The sequence below is a fragment of the Muscardinus avellanarius genome, assembly GCF_963383645.1.
Source record: "Muscardinus avellanarius genome assembly, chromosome: 6".
Taxonomy (NCBI): domain Eukaryota; kingdom Metazoa; phylum Chordata; class Mammalia; order Rodentia; family Gliridae; genus Muscardinus; species Muscardinus avellanarius.
In genome coordinates, this window is record NC_137791.1 from 106,572,532 (window position 1) to 106,592,233 (window position 19,702).

General features: G+C 39.2%; 1 protein-coding gene across 1 annotated transcript in view; it reads left to right on the forward strand.

Moving 5' to 3' along the window:
- RFC1 (replication factor C subunit 1) overlaps positions 1 to 19,702 on the forward strand; it is a gene marked incomplete at both ends in the record, with an annotated part of 74,392 nt that overhangs the window by 17,609 nt on the left and 37,081 nt on the right. The window contains 4 exons of the mRNA XM_080697255.1: positions 229 to 351; positions 14,841 to 15,073; positions 15,927 to 16,004; positions 18,044 to 18,121. Of these exons, the coding sequence (XP_080553381.1) occupies positions 229 to 351; positions 14,841 to 15,073; positions 15,927 to 16,004; positions 18,044 to 18,121 (512 nt within the window). The remainder of the gene's footprint in view (positions 1 to 228; positions 352 to 14,840; positions 15,074 to 15,926; positions 16,005 to 18,043; positions 18,122 to 19,702) is intronic.

Consider the following 19,702-nt stretch of genomic DNA (forward strand, 5'->3'; position numbering starts at 1 on the left):
CAAGGGCATTTGACCTCTGAGCTATACCCCCTGCCCTATTTTTTATTCTTTATTTTGAAACAGGGTCTCATTGAGTTGCGGAGGGCCTCACTAAGTAGCTGAGGCTGTCCACGAACCGCGATCCTTTGGTCTCAGCCTCCCGAATGCTGGGATAACAAGCGTGCGCCACCACACCTGGCTTAAACTATTTATTTTTAAAGTTTTGTTTTATTTTCCTCTCACATACAGATTCAGAATCAGAGGAGACACTGCAAATAAAAAATGCCAAAAAACAATCAGAAAAATTGCCACTATCTTCTAAAACTGGTAAAATTTTACGGCAGGATCCTGTCACATACATTTCAGAAACAGGTAAGAACACTACTGATTATGTTTAGATTTTTTGAGAGATACAGTGTGTGTTATGTTCGGGAGCTTTTTATTCATGTGTAATTGTGCCTCCTTTGATATTGTGATATATTGATATTTCTATTGCCTTTCTTGCTTTGAGTTATATTTATCAGAGAAACGATATAATTGTTAGCATTTTCTGTGTGTTAAAGAGCCAATTAATAGTGGAATTTTTTTTGATACTGGAGATTGAACTCAGAAGAGGCATTCTACCTTTTGAGTTACACCCCTAAGTCATTTTTATTTTTTAATTAACATATTGCTGAGTTGCTGAGGGTTTTGCATAGTTGCTGAGGCTGGCCTTGAACCTGAGATCCTCCTGTCTTAGCCTCCCAAGTAGTAGAATTACAATTGTGTGCTATCATGCCTGGCTATGTATTTTTAATTTTTATTTTTTTGTGCTACTGGGGGCGGAACCCAGGGGCTTTCTACCTCCAGGCTATACTCCCAGCCCTATTTTATGTTTTATTTGGAAACAGGGTTTCACTAAGTTGCCAAGAGCCTCACTAAGTAGTTGAGGCTGATTTTGAAACCTGTGTGATCCTCCAGAAGCCCTTCTACATCCGGGCTACACTCCCAGACCTATTTTTACAATTTTATTTGGAAACAGGGTCTCCTAAGCCAGCGCACGCGGCTGGCTTCGAACCTGCGCGATCCTCCTGTCTCTGCCTCCCAAGTGTGGGGATTACAAGCGTGCGCCACCATGCCTGGCTAATTTTTTAAAAGTGCATTATATTCAGTCGGGCGTGGTGGCGCACGCTTGTAATCCCCGCGATTGGGAGGCAGAGACAGGAGGATCACCCAGGTTCGAAGCCAGCTGCGTGCGCTGGTTTAGGAGACCCTGTTTCCAAATAAAAATGTAAAAATAGGTCTGGGAGTGTAGCCCGGAGGTAGAAGGGCTTCCAGGAACCCCAGTACCACCAAAAAAAAAAAAAAAAAAAGTGCATTATATTCAATCATATGTTTTCTTAAATCATACATATAGAAATATTAGGGGTTATTTTAGAATGACTTTTGACATAAGTTTTTATTTTATTTTATTTTATTTTGGTGGTACTGGGGTTCTTGGAAACGCTTCTACCTCTGGGCTACACTCCCAGAGACCTATTTTTTATATTTTTATTTGGAAACAGGGTCTCTTAAGCCAGCACGGCTGGCTTCATACCTGCGTGATCCTCCTGTCTCCGCCTCCCAAGCATGGGGATTACAAGCGTGCGCCACCACGCCTGGCTTGACATATGTTTTTTTAATCTTATATGCTAAAGTCATAACATGAGGTGATTATTCATATGTGTGTGTTAGTGACCCAGGGGATTGATCTTGGGGTACTCTACCACTGAACTACATCCCCAGCACTTGAAACATTTTTCTTTTAAGACAGGATCAGGTTATTTTGTTATTAAGTTCGGTATGACCTTGACCTTGCCATCCTCTTGTCACAGCCTCCCAGGCCGCTCAGCCATACTTGTGATTTATAATTTAGCACGGATGTGACTTGAACTGCTTATGTCCCTCCTGACAGAAAAGACTTTAGCATTGTAAAAACAATTGTTTTGTACTTAAACTTTTAATTTTGGTAAAGACCAAAGAGAAAAAGGCATTTATAAGTAATTGTTAATCTTAAATTTCATAATGTAAATAATTTTTTCATCGATAGTATTCTCTTATATGAGGTTCTCTGAGTTTGTCATCCTAGAGAAAAAACCGAGGTAATTTAGTTAAGTCATCTTGATTGTAGCATTGTTAACTCTTAGAGGAGAACATAACCAGAATAATATGGCGTAATATATATGCCAGGGTCAAGCCAGGACCTGCACGTGTTCTACTGGGCATTGAAAAGGAAAGAAAAAAATAACACTAAAGCCCGTAGGACGTTCGTATGTATGAGACATTTATTGATGAAGTTGTTCAGATTGATCAAAGCAAAAAGTCAATGATGTGAACATATTTTGAGACTATTTTTAGTAAGATAATGTGTTGTCTTATGACACTTGCAACTTAGTTCTGCACATACACTCTTTGAGGCCCTCTGCTTTGGATCAGCCCCTTGTGAAGTTTGACTGTGTGGAGGAGTAATGAACACAGATGCAGCATTATGTAACTGGAGGTGGTGTCATCTGACTTCGCAATGGCACCCTGGAAACGGCCGTGTGTGGACAGTGTGGCCTTCACCTGATTGTCTTGTGATTTCAAGTACACAAAAGGGTCAGACAGTTGCGCTGATAGGAGATTTTCTTTAATACTGGACTCTTTATTTCAGTAGAGGAATTTTTTAATGTTATTTTCTTTTTTTTTTTCAGTACTAGGGATTAAACCCAGGGGCATTCTACATCTAAGCTACACCCTCAGCCCTATTTTTTTATTTTTATTTTGAAACAGGGTCTCACTAAATTGTGGAGGGCCTTACTAAGTAGCTGAGGCTGTCACTGAACCTTTCATTTCAAAGGAAATGAAACTACCACCTTGTGAAGTTAATCTGCACTGCCACGTTCATTGTCCCATTATACACAATATTCAGGTTTGGGAAATGACCCGAATATCCAAAATCCAAGGCGTGAATACAGAAGTTATGTTTGTATACAATAGGATCTTCAGCTTTTTCTGAAAGAAGGTGATACTGCCATTTGTTACCTGAGGACATTATCCTTGTGAAATGAGCCAGGCACAGAAGAAACATATGGCATGATCTCCCTACCTGTGGAAATTTATAAAAGAAAATCAAATATCCGGAGAAAACTGATAATCAGTAGTAGAATGGAGGGAGGAAATGGGAAGATATAAATCAGAGGTTACAAGCTAGCAGCAGTAGTATTCATGAGTCTGTGTGTGTGTGTGTGTGTGTGTGTGTGTGTGTGTGTAGAGAGAGAGAGAGAGAGAGAGAGAGAAGGAGGAGGAGGAGGAGGAGGAGAGAGAGAGAGAGAGAGAGAGAGAGAGAGAGAGAAAGAAGACTCTATACTCTATATAGTAAAATTGTATTTGGGATTCTTGCTAAATGAGATTTTAGCAACTCTTACCACAAAATTAAAAAAAATGGATGGATACCTGTGATATGATGGACAAGTTAATTTGTTTCACTATAGTAACCATTTGACTGTCTACATGTCACATAACATGTTGTGTACCTTAAATATACACAATAAAACTTATTTTAAGATGGGTGTGGTGGTAAATGCTTGTAATCCCAGTATTTGGGAGGTTGAGATAGGAGGATTGCATCTTGGTCTTAGTAAGTAGTCTTAGTAAGTGGGGAGACTCATCAACCTAGTGAGACCCTGTTTTCAAATAAGAAATAAAATTTGGTTCAGAGTAGCTTGGGAATAGAATGACCATGGTGGGTTCAATCCCGTGTCACAAAAAAAAAAAAAAAAAAAGATTTCTAAGAATTTATACAAAAAAAGTTATGTTTTAGAAACTGATTGAAATGATAACAGCTTGGTTATATTTAGTTAGTTAAAACATTGGTAAAATTAATTTTACTTGTTTAGGTTTTTTAAATTAATATTTTTGGTAGGTGCTGGAGGTGGAATCTAGAGAGAGGCATTCTACCTCTGAGCTATACCTCTAGTTATATTTTATTTATTTTGTTTTGAAACAAGGTCTTACTAAGCTGCTGAGGCCTCTTTGAGTTGCTGAGGCTGGCTGAAAACCTGTGATCCTCCTGTCTTAGACTCCTCTAAGTACTGCAATTACAGACATTTTGTTTTTGTAATGTGGCTATGAGAAAATCTAAAATTACTTATCTGGCTTGCATTTTATTTCTATTGCATCATGCTTTTTATACAGTGTAAAATAGATTTAGAAACTTAACAGATTTTACATATTTTTGCATATATTATTGTACAGCCTTTCAGGATATATTATACAGACATTTAGGTTTTACCATTTGGTTTCATTACAGATTTTTCACTATCACTTTGATTAAATTTGTCTTCTAGGATTTGTTCATTTTTAAAACTAACTTCACTACATTGGTCTCCTAAGTTACAGGAAAGGAAAGAATTGCTTATAAATATCTTCATAGCTAACCACTGACTCTAATAAAATGTTTTTCCAGGTTGGTAAAAACCCAAATACTTGTTGTACTGGGTAAATATATTTACTTTGAGCTATTTAATGAAGTGAAAGGCCTTGAGTTTTGTTTGCCAAAGATGACCTTTATTACGCAGTTTCATCAGCGCTGCATTTAGATCTAGAGAGGTGGCTTTTTTCCTGTTTGGAGAATTATCACTGGTCATTGTAATTGAGCTTCTAATTTCAGAGGCAGTTAGTGGTCTTAAAATTTCTTTTTTTAGCCGGGCGTGGCGGCGCACGCTTGTAATCCCTGTGCTTGGGAGGCGGAGACAGGAGGATAGCGCAGGTTTGAAGCCAGCCTTGCTGGCTTAAGAGACCCTGTTTCCAAATAAAAATATAAAAATAGGTCTGGAGTTTAGCCCAGAGGTAGAAGGGCTTCCTGGAACCCCAGTACCCCATCCCCCCAGTTTCTTTTTTAAAAAATTTTTTATTGGTGCATTGTAGTCATACATCTTAATGGAGTACAAGATGGTGGAGGCATACATGTTCACCCAGTTCGCCCTTACCCCCTTCCTGCCCTATTCCCTGCCCTCCCTCCTTCTCATGTTTGGCTTAATGATTGACTTTGAAATATTTGTTAATGTACTTCAGGAACATTAGAGAATTTCCCTCTTTCCCCTCCCATCCCCTCAGTTAGGTCGCCGTATTTGCTTATCTATAGTATCTCTTTCAATTTGGTGGGTGTTAAATAGGGAAAGAATTGAGGTTGTGTTTTTTAAGTTACCAGGTAATGTCATTGACCTCTAACTTGGGGGGAAATAATAGCCAAAAATATTACTAGGGATTTGTGTAAAAAAAAAAAGTTTTCTTGAAGGGAGAGGAAACCAAGAATTGTATATTCTATTTGATTATACTTGTTAAAAATTAAGGCTGGGCTTGGTGGCACATGCCAGTAATCACAGTATTTGAGAGGCTGAGACAGGAGGATCGCAAGTTTGAGGACAGTCCTAGCAACTTAATGAGACTCTGTTTTAAAATAAAAATTAAAAAGGGCTGTGGATATAGATCAGAGATAGACTGTCCCTGGGTTAGATCCCCAGTACCACCACCACCATCATCAGTAATAATAAATAATCATAATAACAACCCTCAGTAAACAACAACAACAACAACCCTCCGTAATTTAGTAAGACCCTCTTTCAAAGTAAGCATAAAGGACTGGGGTTTTTGTCAGAGATGGAATGCTCCTGGGTTCAGTCCCCAATACCAGTGGTAATGACAGCAACAACTGCACACTGAGACTCTGTATAGCAGAAACTTAGGTTCGAATTTTTGAAGATGGCTGGGAGTGTTGGCTCAGACCTATAATAATCCCAGTACTTAAAGCTCTTGGGACAGGAGGATTGCAGGTTCAAGGCCACCTTTGGCAACCTAATGAGACCCTATTTCAAAATAAAAAAATAGTAAAGAAAAGGGGGCTGGTTTTGTAGCTTGGAGGTAGAATGCCCCTGTTTTCAGGCCTTTGTGTGTTCTTAGTGAATCTCTGTCTGCTCCTGTCGAATACTACACACCTCTGCTGCCCGGCTTGTGGCATTACTGCAGTCTTGTCACTAACGTTTGTCTTCCCTAGTTGGGAATCTCTGTTTCTTTTGGACAGTTAGGATTCCACTCCTTTGTTCTAACCTCTGGGGTTTGTTCCATGTTATGCGGTGAGTCGAGTCACTGGCAGTTCTGAGCAGTTTTATGTGCCAGTGCACATCTTGCGGTTCTTTTTGCTTCGGTTCTCTTTCACTAATCCATATTATAAGACCTGAAGAATGTTAGGGCTTATGGAGAGGGAGGAGGATTGAAAAAGGACAGAGTGAGTAATGAAGCACTTGACTGTCTGGAAGGATTCTTGTGTTCTGCAGTGTCTTGGACAGTGAGCAGAATGTGTTGTTCTGGTGACAGGTGCTTTGCCATCAGGCACTTGTGAAACTGTCTGAGATACATAGGACTGTGTTTCAGAAGCCAAGGAAATAGGATTGTCATTAATGCTATCAAAGCACACCTGTAATCCCAGTGCTTAGGAGGCTGAGACAGGAGGATTGCAGACGCAAGGCCAGCCTCAGCAACTTTAATGAGGTCCTCCGCAACTTATCAAGACCCTGTTTGAAAAAGAAAAAAAGAGGGGTGGGAATGGGGGTGCAGCTTGGAGGTAGATGGCTCTCGGTTCAATACCCGGTACTAAATATATATAAAATAAAAAGCAATTGCAGGTGTTTTCTTACTTGGCATCATTCCTTCCTCTTGGTATGGGGAAGGAGTGTGTAAACAGAAATGGGGAATTGCTTTGCAGAATCTGGCCCGTCAGGTTTCCTTCGGTTGCCCTTTTCATGCTATAGAATTATAAGTTTTATATAATGTACTTGGCCAGTTGCCAAGTCCTTTTCTCATTTTTCTTTTTCTGTGAGATCCAGTGGTCTTGGCATGTATGTTTTTTGTTATTTATTTATTATTATTAGTGAGTGTCACTATTATCAGTTTTGTGGTACTGGGGATAGGACCCAAGGGCTTTCCACTTCTGGGCTACACCCCAAGACCTATTTTATTTTTTATTTGGAAATAGGGTCTTGCTAAATTACTGAGAGCCTCACTAAGTTGCTGAGCTTGGCTTCGAACCTGCAATCTTCAGCCTCTCAGATAATGGATTACAAGTGTACACCACCACCATGCCTCGCTCTGTTAATTATTGTTACTTGACTACTTCACTATACCCCACACGTTATAAAATAGTTTTCTTTTAAAAGTATAACGGATTCCATTTGATTGTAAGAGGATTCATTACTAATAAATCATGAGATCTCTGGTTTCTTGAAGATGAGCAGTCTCAGAAGGTTTATTTTAGCTGGGCATAGTGGTGCATATCTGTGATTCTAGGATTTAAGAGGCAAGACAAGAGGATCGCAAGTTCAAGGCTGGCCGCAACAACTTAGATCCTGTCTCAAAATTAAAATAGGGCTGGAGGTATAGTCCCGAGACAGAACATCCCTGGGTTCAATCCACAGTATAAAAAAAAATTTTTTTTTAAATGGTCATATGCATAGATGAGCAAAGGTGATTATTTAGTTTCTCTTTTTGTGTTTTGTACTGGGGGTGGAACCTAGGGGCTTTTCTGCCTCTGGGCTGTACTCCCAGACATATTTATTTTATACTTTATTTGGAAACAGGGTCTCACTCAGTAGCCAAAGCAGGCTTTGAACCTGTGCGATCCTCCTGCCTCAGCCGCCCAAGTGCTGGGATTACAAGCGTGCACCACCACGCCTAGCTGTTTAGTTTTCTTTCTATCCACTTAATTAACAAATATTAATGAAGGCTTGACAAATGCCTAAACTTTTCTCTGCCTCCAAAACCAAAATGAGGTTTTTGATTCAAGGGAGTACTAAAAGAAACTTCATAGAAACAGACTGTACATACCCAGGATTTCTCTCTAGCTTTTGACTAGTTGCTAAGTAAATTATATTTAATCTCTATAATGAGATCTCTACATTAATTTGATTTTGATGTGCTCCAGACCAAAGGGGAGAAAATCATAGAATTAGGATATTCAGAGATTGATTTGGAAAGGCCAGGCTGTCAGGAGTATGAACTCCAGAATTAGATTCTTGTTTCCTTCTTGGCTTCTAAATAGATTTTTATATGGACCTGCACATTATATCCTTTCTGTTTTATTTGTTATCATTCTAAATAAATGAATGTATCTAACTCATAGTGGCAAAGCAATCTTCTCTCCCAGGCAATTCCTCTGCTCTGTGTTAGATAATGCTAGTTTACTTGGTTGTTGTTACCACATTTGAGATTATGTTGCCTATAAATAAAAACAGATGGTCTTTTTATAAGGAGACAAATATCCTGGAGGGAAGTTTTGAGTGTTCAGTTGCCCATGATTTTCAACTAGTTCTCAGAAATTTGCCTTAGATCTGTTTATCATTATTTTATTATAAGTTTCTGGGGAAAAGAGAACAGAGTTTGCCTGTGGCTTCTGACAAGGAAGAAACAAATTTCAGCTTGTTAGAAAACAAGAACAAATGTTGGAAGAAGAATGTTTGGGCTCTACACAGTGTGTAGAATTGCGAAGCATTTCTTTGAGGTAAGGATGGTCACAGCAATGCCTGTCAAATGACTGTGTCTTTGCAAGCAGCTAGTTGTATCCTTGGTTCCTTTTGCCTTCTTTCTCCATAATGGATTAGCGTAGCTTTGATAAAGGGGCTTTAAGACAGTTCAACAGTCACTGACAGAGACTGCAGGACTGCTCTTTCTTCAGGCTCTCTGGTTTCACCGAGGCAAGGCGATAGGATGTCTTCAGATATGCCTGGGACTTAAAGGAAACCATATTTTGTTATGGAATCCTCTATATTTGTCAGAAATATCTCTATGCTTAGGATCATGAATTTACATTTTTTGTTGTATGTGTAGTGCTGGGCCTTGAACTCCAGGGGCGCTCGATCTCTGAGCTACATCCCCAGCTCTATTTTATTTTATGTTTTTATACGGCGACAGGGCCTTGTTAGGTTGTTGAGGCTGGCTTCAAACTTGTGATTCTCCTGCCTCAGCCTCCCAGTACTGGGATTACAGGCATGTCCCACCATGCCTGGCATGAATTTTCTTTTCATGTTAGTTATTCTCATAACTGTGAGAAATATGGGGATGTTCACAAATTGGAAAGCAGGCACTAAATAATTGTCAAAGCAAGGGTCCCCCAAAATTGCCCTCTTCTTTCTTTTCATAACTGTATTTACTAGGGTTGGGTTGCTCCTACTTTAAGGGGCATGGAGAGCTATTTATTTTGTAATCAACAGAAAAAAAGAGGCCTTATATATAATTTTTGCTTAACACAGTGAAAGCATTTGAAATTTTAATTAATTAATTAATTTTGGTGGTACTGGGGTTCCTGGAAACCCTTCTTCGGGCTACACTCCCAGACTTGTTTTTTATATTTTTATTTGGTATCTTTCCAAAGGGACTGAAATCAGAGAATTCCAGTAATAGAGGCATATAAGTGTTCATAGCAGCACAGTTTACAGTAGCCAAATTATGGAACCAACCTAGATGGCCATCAACAGATGAGTAGATTACAAAACTGTGGGATAGACACAATGGAATTCAGTTCAGCAATAAAGAACAAAATTATGTCATTTGCAGAAAAATAGATGGACCCGGAGAACATTATGTTTAGTGAGATTAGCCAGTCACAGAAAGTGAAGGGTCATGTGTTTTCTCTAATATGTGGAAGCTAAGGTGTAATTGAGAGACCAGAAGGTATTCAGATAATGGAGGAGAAACTTTAGTGGAACCAGGGAGGTGATCTAGGGGAAGGGGGGCGCACCAGAGAGGATCGGGATCAAGGAAAAAATTACGTCCATCGCATTCCACGCATGCATGTGAGAGCACCAACGTCTCAGTACCTATATGGGGAGGGGCACTGGGTAGGGAGTGGGGAAAGCCCGCCAAATGCTGTGTACATGAATGTCACTAGCACTGTGGAGTACTTTATGATGTGAGACTGTAAGGCTGTAATAAACCAATAAAAGTATATAAAAAGCTAAAAAATAAAATAGGGATGCAAGTGTAGCTGAGAGGCACAAAGCTTCTAGGTTCAATCTCCAGTACCACAAAATAATAGAATGTAAATAAATAAAATGGATTGGGTTATAGCTCAGTGGTAGAACACTGCTAGGGTCACTCTTTAGTACCACCAACATGCACACACATGCACACACACACACACACACACACACACACACCTAACCCCCCCTCCTAAATAACAAAAAGACAAAAGCAAAAATGGAAATCTTTCTGATAACCGAAACGGCATTGAGTTGGAACTGTTTTATCATTTGTAGGGAAGAGAGCCTAAGGAAGAAATGAGGGCGGGCAGTCTTCAAATGCTGAATGTGGAAAAGTAGATAAATGTTTATTCTCTGTCAAAGGATGGGTTAAGGAAATCTGTAGAACTTGCAGGGACATACTTGAAAGGAAGAACTTGCCTGAATCGCACAGCATTGCTCTTCACTGAAGAAAGGGGTGGGGAGGTTATATTGAACTAATAACATTCAATTTTGGAAGTATGTATTGTAAGCCTAGTTGTGTTTCTTAGGAATGTGGAAAATGCAGGTCTCTGTATTAAGAGAGGACTCGGTGGCTAAAGAGAGTGCATTGTAAAGTGCCTGCATGCAGTTTAGTGCTCAGTACTGGTCACTTATTAATAGTAAGTAGATAAAGGGTACCACGAGCTCTGTGACTGATGGCGTAAGCAGAACGCTGACAAGCGACACGCAGCAGTGGCAGGATTGCTGAGAGGAAGGGAAGGTGCTGTCTCTGAAAGCCAAGGGGGCGGAGCGTTTCTGGAATGTAGTCAGTTTGTTGTAAAATATTAGATGAAAGAGACACGAAGAGAACATGAAAATTACCTTAATTTAATGTTATTACCTTAATTTAATGTTAATGTTTTTAATTCTTTAAAAAATCAGTGTGAGCCAGGCGTGGTGGCGCACGCTTGTAATCCCCGCGCTTGGGAGGCAGAGACAGGAAGATCGCGCAGGTTTGAAGCCAGCCACGCGCGCTGGCTTAGGAGACCCTGTTTCCAAATAAAAATGTAAAATAGGTCGGAGTGTAGCCCGGAGGTAGAAGGGCTTCTAGGAAACCCAGTACCACCACCAAAAAAAAAAAAAAAGTGTGAATTTAGAAGTTATCTGGTGTCTTCAGATATAAATACGTCATAAAACATGCTATTTAGTCACCTGCTTTCATCATTTAATAAACAAGAATATCTTAATTATTTTTCTTTTGTGATACCCTGATAGAAGCCAAGCACTGTGCCACAGCTCCAACATGGATATCTTAAATCAATAAATATATACATTAATTCTTGCTGTGTCAAATTCTGTTACATGGTTGAACATAAATTTAGGTTTTACTGTATTACAAATAACATTTCTATGTCTGCTGCCAGTATTAAGCTTGCCTAACTTATATTAGTCCCTAATTATTTTATATTATTTATATTAGTCCCTAGTTGCTTAGCTTATATTAGTTCCTTAATTTTTTTTAAGCCTTTCCTTGCTTGTAGTCTGTCCCCTATAGTAGTTGATTTCATCCACTTAGTTCTGGGGTTTTCTGTCATATTGCTAGCAAAGCAAGGTGCATTGGAAATGGAATATTTGTATTTGGGGCATTTTTAAGGTGGGTTGAAAACTAATAGGGCCATTGTCATTTCACAGAGACAATTTATTTTTATTCTTTCTCCATTTAGGGACTTCTTTCTGCCTAGGAGCATATTTGTTGAACTCAACCAAGCTGTGTGTGTGTGTGTGTGTGTGTGTGTGTGTGTGTGTGTGTGTGTGTGATACTGGGGATGGAACACAGGAGCATTCTCCTGAGCTATAACCCCAGCCCAATTGTTTTTATTTTATTTTATTTTATTTTATTTTATTTTGGTGGTACTGGGGATGGAACCCTTCTGCTCCGGGCTACACTCCCAGACCTATTTTATATTTTATTTGGAAACAGGGTCTCTTAAGCCAGCGAGGCTGACTTCGAACCTCTGTGATCCTCCTGTCTCCGCCTCCCAAACATGGGGATTACAAGTGTGCGCCACCACGCCCGGCTTATTATTTTATTTTGAAACAGGGTCTCACTAAGTTGCAGAGGGCCTCAAGAAATTGCTGAGGCTGGCTGCGCACTTGTGATTCTCCTGTCTTAGCCGCCCAAGTACTGGGACAAATAAACATTCTTAAACTTAGCATAATAAAATTAGAAGTTTTATCTTACACATGCTGGTTATTCTTTTAATCTTGCCATTATCACCTGAGAAGATGTACTGGTTTTCTACTCTTAGAGGTTTTAGCATTCCCTTTCTCTTTTTCTCTCCTTCCTCCTTTCTTTCTTCCTTTCTTTTTTAAAGCCAGGATTTAGGCAGAGCTCTTTTGGTTTTCTTTTTAAGGTAATTTGCATACTCTTTGGGTTTGCTAAAGTAGAATACAGTCACATGCCATGTAATGATTTTTCAGTCACTGAGGGACTGCATAAATGACCGTGGTCCCATAGATTATAATGCTGCTGGAAAATTCCCACTACCTGGTGACATCGTGGCTGATGTAAATGTTCTGCGTTACTCCAGTGTTTGTGTGATGTTAATGTAATCAAGCCTCCTATACTGCCAGCCATAGAAGTATAGCATGTACAGTTATGTACAGAACAGAATACCTGATAATCATAACAAGCACCTATGTTGCTGGCTTATGTATTTTCTATAACGATGCTTTTTATCATCATTTTAGAGTGTATGCCTTTCACTTACAATAAAGGATTGGGGGGTTGTGTAAAATGTATTGTGTAAAACAGTGTCATGTTCGGCAGTAGCAGCCTGTTTACTGCATCTCCCAATTGCGTCGTTTTCTCTAGTGTTTGATTGAATCTTGTGTTTTATTTGTTATGGCCCTAGGAGCAGTAGTCTACACCACATGTATATAATACAGCCTTTGTATGTGGCAGGCTGGCCTATCTAGGTTTGTGTATGTGCACTCTCTGGTTTTGCACAACTGATGTAATCAACTAATGATGCTTTTCTTAGAACGTATTCCTGGGTTATGCCATAGCCTAACTGAGTCTAGGGGAATAGAATAACTCAGTTATAAAACATTCCTGAGTTTAGGATGATAATTCATTATGTTATTTTAGAGAAAAGGAAAGGTGTTTCAGAATATATTCTCAATGGTTATTAGGACAATTTTGAATGATTCGTGTGGCTGTTTTAAAGGGAACACGGATAGCATTGCATAGGATTTGTAAAACTGTGAATCCTATACCTTTTCTATATCTGGCAAAGAGGCAAAGAACTGGTAGTCTGGTAGGGAGAGCAAATAGGAGTGACTGACCCTAGTTTGCTGACTCTTAATTAACATGCAGTTGGCCGGGTGTGGTGGTGCATGCTTGTAATCCCAGCATTCTGGAGGCTGAGACCAGAGGATGGAGGTTCATGGACAGCCTCAGCTACTTATTGAGGCCCTCTGCAACTTAGTGATACCCTGTTTCAAGATAAAGAATACAAAATAGGGCAGGGGTTGTAGCTCGGAGGCCAAATGCCCCTGGGTTCCGTCCCCAGACCTGCAAAAACACAAATAACAAAACAAAACAAAACAAACAAAAAAATGCAGTTGAACTGAAATTTGTTAGTTGTTTCAAGCCTCAGATATGCTTATGGCTAAACTTTTAATTGAAGCTCAAAGGTAGACTAACTACAGTTAAAAATAAGTCAAGTATGCTTTAATTAAAAACTTGGTTATAGGTTAAGAAAAAAATTCTAACTTAGAGTAAACAGAACGGGTTCATTGAACACAGGAGTAAACCCTTAACACCTTGGGTTATACATGTTAGTTCAGCAAACTGATTGAGTGACCACTTTTGGTATAAGTGGTCACAGCCAGGAGTGCAGTCATATGATAAATATATCTGTGGTTAATGGAGACCTTCGAAGGGTGGGTTGAGCTGTGAATTATTAGAGAAAATGAACTTGTAGGGAATGGAATTGGCATCTTCAGAGATGCCAACTATACTCTTGCCTTAAATAATAGGTTACTTTTTACATTTAAAACCAGGCACCTATGAGAGTTATGCATTATGAAGTTTATAGTTGCAGTGTAAGTACAGTTAGAAAGTACGGCCAAATGCTTTTCTTTGTGGTGGTCTCCATCTCCTTTGGCACTAGAGATGGAACCTAGAGGTATACTACCTCTGAGCCACACCCACAGCTCTCTTTTATTTTGAAACAGAATTTCAGCTGGGTATGGTGACACATCTGTAATCCCAGTACTTGGGAGACTGGGACAGGAGGATTGCAGGTTCAAAGAACCGCCTAAGGAGGTAGTGAGACTCTCAACAATAGTAATTGGGGGAGATAGTGTATAAAAGTCCTGCCATTGGTAAATGTAGGGATGACTCTTGGATTCAGAAGATAGGAAGAAAAATTATTAGCATCTGAAAGCTATATGCTTTTTTTTTTTTTTTTTTTAGTTACTGGGGATTGAACCCAGGTAATTCTACCTCTGAGCTATACCTTCAACCCATTTTATTTTTTATTTTAAAACAGGGTCTCACTAAGTTGGAGAGGGCCTTGCTAAATGCTGAGGCTGGCAGTGAATTTATGATCCTCTTGTCTCTGCCTCTCAAATACTAGGATTACAGGTGTGTACCACCATTCCCAGCTCTCTTACATGCATTTTTCTTTTTATAAAGCTGGAAGAAGTGAATGCTTTAAATAATTAGAATTAGGGTGGGGGATATAGCTCAGCGGTCAAGTGCTTGTTTAGTGTGCATCAATCCCTGGGTTCAATCCCTAGTATAGGACTAGGTAACTAGAATTGATATTTTATCAAGAAATATTTGGTTATATTTCATTTAAGATGAAGAAGATGACTTTATGTGTAAGAAAACAGCCTCTAAATCAAAAGAGAATGGACGTTCTACAAATAGTTGTCTTGGAACGTCAAATGCGAAAAAGAATGAAGAAAGCACTAAGATGAAGAATAAACCGTTATCACCAATAAAACTGACACCAACTTCAGTTCTTGATTATTTTGGAACTGGAAGTGTCCAAAGATCAGATAAGAAGATGGTGGCAAGCAAAAGAAAAGAGGTGAGTGTTCTGCATGCAGGCGAGAAGGTTCAAGAATGATACCCATTCATTGGTAATTCATAAGAGGAAAAATTAGGATGTGATAAATGGGTCAGTATGTTTTGTTAATGAAAATAAATTTTATGTATAAAATTTTTTGGTCTTAGAATATTGTATATATTTTTTATATTTGAAAGAAGGAACAAATTATTTAAACCATTAGAAAAACTGGTAGTTCTTAGAATTTAAATTGAATTCTTGGAATGCAAACTCATTTTACTATTGATCTCATCCAGACAAAATTAGACAATAAATTTGTTCTCAAATGAGGTCATAAATACACGCCTCATAAATAAAACACGCCTGTGCTACATTTTGACCTATACTTGGACTCATGGTAGAGTCATCTTTTCCTGGCCACATAGGAAATAAAATATGGATTGATTGTTATGAAAGTAGTCCTTTGAGTTAAATAGAGCTGCCAAATTGTGGGTTGATTTCTTTAGTGTAGGAAAATGTAATGGTTCTCCTATATTGGCTTGCCATTGTTCCGGACTACTTTTAGGGATAAGACATGAATCTTTTTCTCTGTGTGTGTGTGTGTGTGTGTGTGTGTGTGTGTGTGTGTGTGTGTGTGTGTCATTAACTTTGAACATATAAATAAGAGTGAATGAGAGTCATGTATCTGTAGGATATTATTTGTTAGGGAATTGGGTGTGGCCAGGGAGTAGCCATAAGCTTAACTTTCTTGCTGGTGTGGATTGCAGCTATTGATACATTTATCTCTTATTAGTGTTTTTAATCAGCGCTAGTCAAGAAGTATCTTCTAGATTATGGTTTGTGCTGATCTTGTCTGATATTCTTTGAAATATAGCCTTCGAAAACTACAAATGATTCCACATTCAATGATGAAGTCATCGCCAAGCAATTGCAACTTGATGAAGACGCAGAGGTATTGGCTTTTTTTTTTTTTTTTTTTAGTGGTAATGGGGTTCCTGGAAATCCTTCTATCTCCGGGTTATACTCCCAGACCTATTTTACATTTTATATGGAAACAGGGTTTCTTAAGCCAGCAAGGCTGGCTTCGAACCAGCGTGATCCTCCTGTCTCTGCCTCCCAAGCGCAGGGATTACAAGCGTGCACCACCATGCCTGGTGAGGCATTGGCATTTTACTTAGATATCATTAATAATGTTCTGTTAATGGACACCTAGGTTGGTTCCATATTTTAGCGAACCAATAATGAATTTTTTTTTGGTGTGTGTGTTACTGGGGATGGAGCCCAGGGAATTCTACTTCCGACCGACACCCCCAGCCCTATATTTCTATATTTATTCATTCATTTCTTTCTTCTCTCTCTCTCTCTCTCTCTCTCTCTTTCTTTCTTTCTTTCTTTCTTTCTTTCTTTCTTCTTTCTCTCTTTCTCTCTTTCTTATTTTTTGGTGGTACTGAGGATGGAACCCTTCCTCCGGGATACACTCCCAGACCTATTTTGCATATTTTATTTGGAAACAGATTCTCTTAAGCCAGTGAGGCTGGCTGGCTTCGAACCTGCACAATCCTCCTGTCTCCGCCTCCCAAGCCTGGGGATTACAAGCATACACCACCATGCTCCTCCGGCTTTATTCTTTATTTTGAAACAAGGTCTCACTGAGTTGCAAAGGGCCTCACTAAGTAGCTGAGGGTGTCCTTGAACTGTGATCCTCCCATCTCAGCCTCCCAAATGCTGGGATTATAAGCATGTATTACCATACCCAGCTTTTCCAATAATGAATTTTTAATAGAAATATTTTAATTTCTTCTATCTTCTAAAATATCTAGAATCAGCTGGGCATAGTGGTATATATAGCATTGTAATCCCACTATTTGGGAGCCTGAGACAGGAAGATCACAGGTTTGAGAACAGCCTCATTAACTTAGTGAGGTCCTCTGTAAATGAGACCCTGTTTCAAATAAAATAATGCTGGGGGTCTAGCTCAGAAGTAGAACATCCCTTGGTTCAACCCCCAGTATAATAATAATAATACCCAGTGTAATAATAATAATAACAGCAGCAGCAGCAGCACCCTAGAATCCCCTCTCTAGCAACATACTACATAGTATTAAATTTTGGAAAATTGCTTTACAGTTCCACCAGAAATTCTTGCAAGGCTACTAGTGATTTAGAGTTTGTAGGACCTTTCTATGATTAAGATTTTAGGCTTGGTGTGGTGGCTTAAATACTTTTGCCACACTTGGGAGGCGGAGACAAGAGGATCACGGTTCACCGACTGCCTCAGCTACTTAGGCCCTCTGCAACTTATTGAGACCCTATTTAAAGTGAAGAAAAAAAGGCTGGGGGTATAGCTCAGAGATAGAATGCCCTGGGTTCCATCCCCAATACCCCCCAAAACCCAAAAAACTAAAAATAAAGGTTTTTAAGATTTGTACATTGTTTTGAGCAATTAAATGTGTAGTTATGTTAAAGAAGTATTCAGTAAAAGAGGATGTATTAATGTGTCATTGTAATGCTTGCTTATAATCCTATTATTAATACTTTTTTGGTACTGGGGTTTGAACTTAGGGCCTCCCTCATGCCAAACTTGTATTCTATGATTAAGCAATACCCCTAGTCTGGTTAGTTAATTCTATAACCAGGAAAAAACTTGCTTACTGTGTCCTCATCAAACTTATGCCAACTTCCAGCCCTCCTCCTTGTCACTGTTTTTGATTGGGTGGACTTTGAGGACCTTTCCTTTGTTTGAATAATGTGAGGCCACTTTACCAGGGGTCATACAAGCATTTAGTTCATAAATGTATTTCATTTTGTTGAAAGTGCTGGCTTAGTGAATCAAACCTGTGGTACTTGAATTGTTAATCCCCACTGGGAAAATGTCATGGTTATTTTCTAGGAAATGCTTTTCTGGAGTCTTCTGTGTATATATACAAACATTTAACATCTTCCCAGTACTAAAGGAGCAAAAGAATCTCACTGTGTTGATGCTTTTTGCAGTTGGAGAGGCAATTGCATGAAGATGAAGAATTTGCCAGAACATTAGCTATGTTGGATGAAGAACCCAAGACCAAAAAGGTGACATTTATCGGACTCTTTTTATTCTGAATACACCGTATAGGCCAGTGTTCCTTTTCCATAACTGCATATTCTAGGCTCTGGAAGTAGAACCATGAGCAACTCTTTCAGAAAGAAGCTAAATTATTTTAATTCAGAAAAATATTTCTTGGGGGAGCCGGGTGTGGTGGCACATGTTTGTAATCCTAGCATTTGGGAGGTTGAGACAGGAGGATCGTGGTTTGTGGGCAGCCTCAGCTACTTAGTGAGGCCTTTTGCAACTCAGTGAGACCCTGTTTTAAAAATAAAAAAGACTGCAAAAAGAGCTGGTGTGGTGTAGGTCAGAGGTAGAATAATGCCTCTGGTAGAATCCCCATACTGTGCGTATGTGGGGAATTCATGGGGGGACATGCATTGAAATAGATGTTCTTTCTAAAAGAATAGAAACCAAAAAAAAATTTTTTTTAAATCAAACAGTGAATGGTACCTTTTTCTACACTATCACAGGGAGTTCTTATTTATTCTCTTAGAGAATAATACTTATAAAAGTTGGCTGGGTGTGGTAGCGTACAATTGTAATCCCAGCATTTGCGAGGCTGAGACAGGAGGATCTAGGTTCAAGGCCAGCCTCAGCTACTTAGTGAGGCCCTTTGCAACTCAGTGAGACCCTGTTTCAAAATAAAGAATAAAAAAAATAGGTCTGGGGGTGTATCTTGGAGATAGAATGCCCCTAGGTTCCATGCCCAGTGCTGGGGGGGGGGGGTGTATAGAGTACAGGTTTAGTAAATTTTAATTACTGTTTTGTTAGCAAGCATAATTTTGCTATTTTTAATTAGGTAACTAAGATCTATATTAGGCAGTATCACAAAAGAGTTACTATGTTTTTTGCATTTTTTATTTCTCTGTGCTGGGAGCTGAACTCAGGGCAGGGCCCCTGTGCACGCTAGGCAAGCACTGTACCACTCAAGTATGTCCCCAGCCCCCATTTTTAAATTAAATTAAATTTTTTTTGCAGGTCTGGGGATGGAACTCAGGGGCATTCAACTTCTGAGCTACAGCCCCTGCCCTATATTTTATTCTTTATTTTGAAACAGGGTCTCACTAAGTTTCGGAGGTCTCAGCCTCCTGAATGCTGGGATTATAAGCATGCGCCACCACGCCTGACTCAGCCCCCAATTATTTTTTAAAAAAGAATAAACAGGATTATATTGGTCAGGTTATCCTCAAACTCAGTAGTCTTTCGGTTTCAGTCTGCTTAGCTTTTTTTTTTTTTTTTTTATAAATCATATACTCATTGTAAATTTCACATCTGATTTTTTTTTTTTTTTTTTTTTTTTTTTTTTTTTTTGGTGGGTCTGGGAATGGAACCCAGGGGCATTTGACCTCTGAGCTACACCCCCTGCCCTGTTTTTTATTCTTTATTTTGAAACAGGATCTCACTGAGTTGCGGAGGACCTCACTAAATAGCTGAGGCTGTCCATGAACCATGATCCTCTAGTCTCAGCCTCCCGAATTCTGGGATTACAAGCGTGAGCCACCACGCCTGGCTTTGATTATTTAAAAAAATTTTTATATCTGGGTGTGGTGTTGCATGTTTGTAAT